The following is an 8,373-nucleotide window of genomic DNA, read 5'->3' on the forward strand; positions in this document are numbered from 1 at the left end:
AAGATGTAATATAAGTGACAAAATTAGGGTAAAGGAAAAATAAGTATAGGAAAAATTGAACCCAGAGGACCCAAGAATCCAAGAATCCATCAGAACAGTCTGGAAAGCTGGTTATGAATGAGGATCCTTGACCTTATCACAGGCCTACTAATCACAATCTCTAGGGTAAGGCTCAGGAATCTCCTTTTCAGCAGCCTTGATAACTTGGAGTTCTGAAGTAATTTAAAGATGACAAACAGTGATTAATATATTAGGCTATTTATTAATATGATATTCATAGCACAGGAGCTAGGGGAATGGACACCGTGAGACTAACTCCAAAGAGTATATTTAAAAATAAGTCTTATATAAGCCAGATCATTCCTTTTCCCATTATATTTCATAATCCTCTTCTGATTTCATTAACCTCTCCATAACAAAGATGGGCAAACTCAATCTTTCATTTTGCCTTTTTGACTTCTGGGATATCTTCTCTTTTCTCCTGGCTCAATTTCTAGCCTATTGCACCATTTAGCTGGATATTCTAGTGCTTAGGTATCTTTTTCATATACCACACGAACAGGTTAAACAGATACTTAGAATTAGGAAAATCTCATGATAGCAACTAGGCAGTAGTACTTAATCTTTTCTGCTGTTTGTGTTTTTATTCTCAAAACATATTTTCACATGCCTCATTCAAAATTAAAGTTCTTAAGTTTTTTAGACATAGAATTCAGTATATCATAAATATGAAAGAGACAGAATTACAGCTTAATTTTACAATGATATTAAGATTGAAATTATTCATTAAAAAAGTATATCAGCTTACAGTGACTTCTGCTGTAGCTGTAGCTTTTGTTCAATGATGTCTGAGAAACGAGGAACTTTTTTTGAAATAGCCACACGGATATCATCACTCAGATTAAAGCAGCTTCTGGACTTTGTTTTGAAATGTAAAAATGATGAAAATCCCAACTCACAAAGGTATGTAGTTGCAAATGGCATAAGGATTTCTAGAGCTGTCTTTGCCAGGTTTGGAAACGCTGTGAATTGGGCACACCAGAAATCCTCAAGCTTCATTGTCTCAAATTCCATTAGGATTTGGCCACTAGCTCGTAATTCAGCAAGATCATTTTTCATTAAATAACTATCATCAACAAAATCGATATTAAAAAGAAATGGATCCAATATCCATTTACTTGCCTCATTAAGATCTCCAATGGAAAAATATCCATGGAAGAAGTTGCTCAATTGTTGCAGATGCAGTGTTATTTCAGCTGCAATGAATATGCCTTCATTATCTGAAACAATTATTTCTTCAAGAAAAGGAAAATTGGTAAAATTTCTTTTCTCAATTCGTTTTTGCCAAAATGGAAACTTCCTAACAAAAGCAGATAACTTCTCTCTAGCTGATACTGTGTTCATCCCAGTCCTCTGCATAGATGCACTGAGTTCATTTAAGTGTTTGAATAAATCTGCAAGGTATGCTAGGTGAATTTTAAACTCTTTATTTTCAAAGCCATCAACTAAATTACTGCTCTTGTGGTGAAGAAACTGATTTATTTCTTCATACATTTCAAAAATGTGAGTAAGTATTTGGCCTCGGGAAAGCCATCTCATTTCAGTATGGAAAAGGAGGACACTATATTCTATGCCAATTTCTTCAAAAAAAGCCTGAAATAGGCGATGATTTGGAGCTCTCCCTTTGATGAAATTTATTACCCTCACCACAGTAAACAGAGCATCCCTCAGTTTTGTAGGCAATGTCTTTATGACAAGTGCATGAGGATTCAATAAACAATGTGTGACTACGATATGAGGTATCTCTTTTTTCACGTAGGCAACAAACTCGGAATTTTCTCCTAGCATAGAGGAGGCACCATCAGTACAAACAGAGCCACATACATCAAGTGCTATCTTATGCTTCAGAAAGAAGTCTCTGAAGAGATTGAACACATCTATTCCTTTCATGGATAGCTGCAATGGTTCACAGAAGAGAAATTCTTCTACGATCTCTCTTTCTTTTATATAGCGCACAAATGCCATTAGCTGACTGCAGTCATCCATGTCAGTTGTCTCAGCAAGCTGAATACCCACTTTAAGAGGACTGGCTTTGATATCTTCTAGAACTTGCTGTAAGATATCCTGGCTCATTTCATCAATTCTAGAATGGATCACGTCATCTGATAAGGGTACCTGCTGAAGCTTCTTTTGTGCATCTGGTCCCAAAACTATTTGTGCTATTTCCAGTGCACAAGGTTTCACTAACTTTTCAGCTACTGTATGAGGATTCTTCTCCTTGGCACATAAATACGCAAATTGATACGATGCTTGTAATAAAGTATCCTCATGAGATGCAACTCCAAATGCTTTCAAGGTTTCACTCTGATCAGATGGTGTTGGCATATGCTTCAGGCTATTGAGATCATGCCCAGCCACACCACCATGCTGTCTGTTAAAATGGTCTGACAGTTTTGATGGTCTGAGGTCAGCATTTGAAAATACTGAGTTACACAACACACACTGTGGACGCTGAGTTCCATCTACTTCCGTTGTACAGGTGAACCAGTAGCGAACATAGTCATCATCCCATTTGCGTTTCTTCGACATGGCACACAAAAATTCTCAGGTAGTATTCCAGAGATGCCACAGAATTTTGCTTTGGGAGTAAAATATAACCCACACATTAAAAACCAGTGGCTAACTGAATTAAAACAAAGCCACATCACATGCTATCTTGTATATGTCAAGATACAGCCTGCAGCATGTCAATTCGAAGTAAGCCATGATAGGATATAGTTCAACTTAAAGCTAGCAACTCATAGCTAATGCCCTGGAATAAATGATTTGCCAGCAAGTTATATATGGGAGATTTGAGCTTAGACAAGTTATGAACACCTGTAAGTCCTTTATTGGTGAATTATAGTTATGGCTTAACTTGTTTTCAATAATGTATGTTACAAACAAATCTAGCACATTTTGTATCCCTAGAAAGGGCATCTCACTACCACCACCTTCTTCCATTCAGACCCAAAGATGTATGCATACCCTCAGTTAAGAATCACTGAATAAAGGAGCAATTCACTAAATAAGGCAGGGTGGATTCTGACATGGAGGTTAAAATAATTGTATACATTTATGGGGTACAAGCACAATTTTGTTATATGCATAGACCACCTAGTGGCAAAGTGAGGGTTTTTAGGGTATCCGTCACCCAAATAACATACATTGTACTCATTATTTCTCATCTACTCCCTCCCACCCCACTCTTCCACCCCACCCTTCCAAGTCTCCTTTACCCATCACTCCATTATCCACGTCCATGTGTACACATTATTTAGCTACCATTTATGAGTGAGAACATGGTAGTTCTTTTTAATAGTTAAAGACTAAACAGGTCTGTAATACTATTTGAACCTTGAGCAGTTTTGACTCCAACTTAGGCAGAGAATTTCAAATAGGTCTTTAAGTCTGATTAAGCCACCCTTGATGCAAAGGTAGGCTACAAATTGGCTCAGAGCTTCCCTGCTGCTAAGTGTAACACACTATCAGTCCATGATTCATAGTGTCCATATAAAAAAGCAAAATGGCCAGGCGGGGTAGCTCATGCCTGTAATCCCAGCACTTTAGGAGGCTGAGGTGGGTGGATTGCCTGAGCTCAGGAGTTCGAGACCAGCCTGGGCAATATGGTGAAACCCCATCTCTACTAAAATACAAAAAATTAGCTGGGCATGGTGGCATACGCCTGTAGTCCCAGCTACTAAGCCAAGATCATGCCACTGCACTCCAGCCTGGGCGACAGAGCAAGTCTCTGTGGAAAAAAAAAAAAGAAAGAAAGCAAAACAACTTGCTCAGGGGAACACAACTGTTCTTACCGAGACTTCAGAAAAATCCCTCTCATAGGAGAACACTCTTAAGTAAAATAACGAATTTCATGATGCTTTTCCACCTAAATACCTCTAAGGGAAAGCAGTCAAGAACACACACACGCACATATACAAAATAAGCAGCATGCCTAAGGTTTGGTTTAACCCAAAGACAGGATGTAGAAGGCCCTACCCATAGAGATTCTGATTCTCCAGCTATGGAGTGGGGGCCTAGAATCTGTATTATAAATAAGTATTTTAGATAATTCTTATAAATAGTAACTAGAACAGTGATCTGTGACAAGAGATACCATATCATCACAATCACTGGGAAACCCTTTCAAAATATACACGTCCCTGCACTACCTTAGAACGAATACATATCTTCTCCAGAAGCAGAACAAAAGAATATGAAATAATGTTGTTCAGGCAGTCCTGAAACACAACCTGGTTAAGTAGTCAGACTTAGGGGAATGAAAACATATCCTTCAAACCAATCCTTAGCTAACAAATATTCTAGGTTTCTAAGTGAATGGTCCCAATGCTTTAACAGATATTTAAATTTTCTATGTTTTCTGAGTTCATGACAGCCTCCTATGAAAGTTGAAACCTAAAATGAAAGCCATGTCTTTTCTCTTTCTCTCCCTTTAGCAACGAGTAAAGGCATAATCCACAGGTAGGCTCAAATATACCTTAGAAAACATTCTATCTCCAAGATAAGTAAGTGATCCCCAAAGTTTCCAAAGTTCTGTGCCAGAGAATGTGGCTGAAATAAAGTAACAGGTACACATTTAAATCTGAATGCCCACTTTGGCCATTAAAAGAAAAATCACAAGCCAAGAATATCCACTTAAAGCATTAGCTTTCAAGTGGATCTACCAAGATGAACTAGTTGTAAAGTGTACTCCAATAAAATAAGCTGAGCTGTTACAAGGTTGTTATGAGCCTGTTAAATTGGAGGATGTCTGCCAATCAAATAAGACAACCTGAAGTTTAAAGAGCTGATCTTAAGACTTTTGTCAAGTAATGAGACTACATGACCACTTTTGCTTAGAACCACTTCTAATTAATGACGATAAAATTATGACATTACCATAAATCCTTATTTTTCTGTATTCTATTAATGTATATTTATCATGTAATATTTGGGGAGGAAGAGGGAATAAAGGAAAATGTTTTTAGTCACATTAGAAATCATTACAAGAGGGGCCCTGCACGGTGGCTCACGCCTGTTACCCCAGCACTTTGGGAAGCCAAGGCAGGCAGATCACTTGAGGTCAGGAGTTCCAGACCAGCCTGGCCAACATAGTGAAACTCTGTCTCTACTAAAAATACAAAAATTAGCTGGGTGTGGTGGCGCATGCCTGTAGTCCCATCTACTCAGGAGGCTGAGGCAGGAGAATCGCTTGAACCCAGGGGGCAGAGGTTGCACTGAGCTGAGATCACGCCACTGCACTCCAGCCTGGGTGAGAGAGCCAGACTCTGTCTCAAAAAAAGGCCGGGTAGGGTGGCTCATGTCCATAATCCCAGCACTTTGGGAGGCCGAGGAAGGCGGATCACCTGAGGTCAGGAGTTTGAGACTGGCCCCGCCAACTTGGCGAAACCTCGTCTCTACTAAAAATACAAAAATTAGCTGTGCATGGTGATCCCAGCTACTGGAGAGGCTGATGCAGGAGAATCGCTTGATCTGGGAGGCAGAGGTTGCAGTGAGCCGAGATGATGCCACTGCACTCTCCAGACTGGGTGACAGAGTGAGACTCTGTCTCAAAAACAAAACAAACTGGAAATCATTACAAGATCTGTTAAGAGTCCATTCCTATCCACCTTGACTATGTCTCTCAAGTATATTTTAATTTAAAATTTATCTGTTTTGAACAGTTTTAGGAAAATCAATTTAAAGTATTCTTCTCCATCCCCCTCAAAAAGGGAGAACAGGTGGCAAGAATTTTCAAGGGCCTCAAAGATGAACTTACTGCCCAAGAGGCTTGTGTTTTAGAACCTCACAATTTGCACTTGCGCTTTTGTGGTATTTAGGAATTACAATATCCTAAAAAACGTAAACATTAAAAAGCATCATGATAAGGAGATATTGTTAAACAGGCATGATAATGGTATTGTGGTTGTGTTTTTAAAAAGTCCTCATTTGTTAGATACAGACAATTATTTACAAGTGAAATAAGATGTCTGGGATTCCTTTGAAATACTGTACTTCAGCACACTCACAAACATGCACAAAGCGGGGTGGAGATAAAAGAAATGACTGGCCTTAAGTTGGTAACTCTTGAAGCTGGATGATGGGTACACATCATTACACCGTTCTATTTTAATGTATTTTGGAAACTTTCCATAATAAAAAGATAAAAAGCATTATCTTAAGATAGATATCACTCATTTTAAGAATGATTCTTTTGAGAGATTATCTTCAGATGCTTAATGAAAGATCTGATATAACAAAGTAAAATGTTTTTGCAAGTTTATGAAGGGTAGATATGAAAAAGTATTACAAATGAGAAAAATCAGTTAAAAGTGAACACTCACAAAACAAATATTTAGGGAATGCTAATATATATATTCCAGCAGTGAAAACACCAAAGTGCAGCTGTAAACCTAAAACTCCAAACCAAATACAATTCAACTTCTTTCTAGCCACTGCGTATGCAAGATCATGATAGGCGCAGGTGTCTGGGGAGGCAGAGCATTTAACCATTACATTTTACAGTTAAAATCAATAGCCAGGAGAATCGGGGCAGGAACTTGGTGGCTGGGCAGACGCTCCAGGGGCAAACGCCTGCGATCGTGGCTTTGTCACTTACAGGATGGGACCTTTCCAAGCCTCAGTTCCTCCAGAGGGGATAACAGTACCTACCTTACAGGGTTGTTAGGAGATTTAATTATAAGAATGCATGCAAATAACAAGCAGCTCTTAACTGATAGGACCTGATGGTGTTACTGTTAAGGACGGAGATTTTTACAGCCTCCCGGGTGAGATAAGAACGCCAGCTGCTAGGAAAAAAAAAAGACTCAGCGCGGTCTCCGCCCGCCCGTCTCCAAGCCTGAGGCGCAGGCCTATGGGATGCTCGGGCTTCTTTTAGGCGCCCGTTTCAGGCTCCAGTCCCACTCTCCGCTCAGCCTAGGGCCCAGCCTCTGGCCGTCGGAACCAGTAGAGACGGCGGTTCCTCGGGTCCGACCCCCGAGCAGGAATCTGCGGTGCGCCTGGAGAGAGAAGCATCCGCAACAACCTCCGCCTCAGCCAGGCCCGGGTTCCATCCGGGTTCTCCAGGGTGCTTCCCGCCCGTAAACTGGGAGAGGCGTCTCCCACACGCAGGCGCAGTAGCAAAGGGCTGTGGGATGGGCTGGCTGGCTTGAGTATTGAGCATGCGCGCTAGCCCTTCCCAATTTTTTTTTTTTTTAGATTGTGTACGTGGAACAAGAAATCGTTTGTTTATTGTGTCTGCCAGAGAGGATGAACTGTACAATTTCAGGAATGGAAGGGGCTGTAAACTCCACATAGTTCTTTTTAACATGCAGAGCACTGAAACTTTTATATTGTGTCGGGCTTTGAGCTTGGAGATAAAACGCCTGATAATTGCCATGTTCCATGTGGAATAAATGAGAGAAAAAGAGAAGGAAGCTCATTGTAATTTCAGATTAGACATTTCAGCAGTGGAGGATGAGCTTCCATAGCTTGTGTACTGTTGCCCATGCAAGGTGATCCCACTTTCTGTAAGTGGGAGCATAGGGATGAATTTCCATGTCATCATTATCTATCTGAAAGATTTTTATTTAAAGTTCTTTCAACAACATGATTTCAAAGAAATAAACCCATATTAGAGAGGTTTTAGAGAAAAATCCCAAGTAGAAACTAGGAAACGTTGTTGAAAGAAACCGGAATATAGCCCTTTCCTGTTTGGGGGTCTTTCCAGAATTCTTATAAACTTAATGAGTTTACTCATTTTTGTACAATCTTGTTAGAAGCATTCCATAAGACTAGTGTGTGTGAGGAGTGGTGGGGCGTCAACGAATGTGGGCCAGATACATCATTTTCAGGTGTTAAGGGTGAGCCTGGTAAATATTGACGGGCTGCTGAAGTTTTTTGTGGATGGAAGAAACTGCTAAAGACCAGCCTTGTTGGTCAAGAAACTAGGGCCTTCAATACTAGAGAAAGGGGTAGGCTTCAGAATCCCACAGCTAGCTTCATGTCCTGACTCCAACGGTTAGGATTTGTGCAGATTACTTGGAGTTAATTCCATGTGCTTTTTGTAAAATTTATATATCATCCATTACCCCATGAAGTTCTTTTGAGGAAGGAGATAACATTATGACAATTACAGTACATAATTCTCGCACTCAAAAGGCAGCTATTATTGAGATAATAAAATCAAAGCGCAATCTGAGTAATGTCCTAGGCATTATGTTTTTCTTTTCTTTTTTTTTTTTTTTTTTGAGACGGGGTCTCATTCTGTTGCCCAGGCTGGAGTGCAGTGGCGCAATCTCGGCTCACTGTAACCTCTACCTCCCGGGTTCAAGC

At 40.0% G+C, this 8,373-nt stretch overlaps 1 protein-coding gene across 1 annotated transcript; it reads right to left on the reverse strand.

Annotated features, from left to right (window-relative positions):
• Positions 1–245: 245 nt before the first annotated feature.
• FAM200C (family with sequence similarity 200 member C) lies at positions 246–7,191 on the reverse strand. The gene is made up of 2 exons (XM_003950667.6): positions 6,712–7,191; positions 246–2,638 (listed from the first exon to the last, which is right to left on the reverse strand). Exon 2 carries the CDS (start codon positions 2,587–2,589, stop codon positions 805–807), a length of 1,785 nt encoding a protein of 594 aa, XP_003950716.3. The 5' UTR covers positions 2,590–2,638; positions 6,712–7,191; the 3' UTR covers positions 246–804.
• Between the last annotated feature and the right edge of the window lie 1,182 nt (positions 7,192–8,373).

This window comes from Pan troglodytes, chromosome 4, assembly GCF_028858775.2.
Source record: "Pan troglodytes isolate AG18354 chromosome 4, NHGRI_mPanTro3-v2.0_pri, whole genome shotgun sequence".
NCBI classification, from domain to species: domain Eukaryota; kingdom Metazoa; phylum Chordata; class Mammalia; order Primates; family Hominidae; genus Pan; species Pan troglodytes.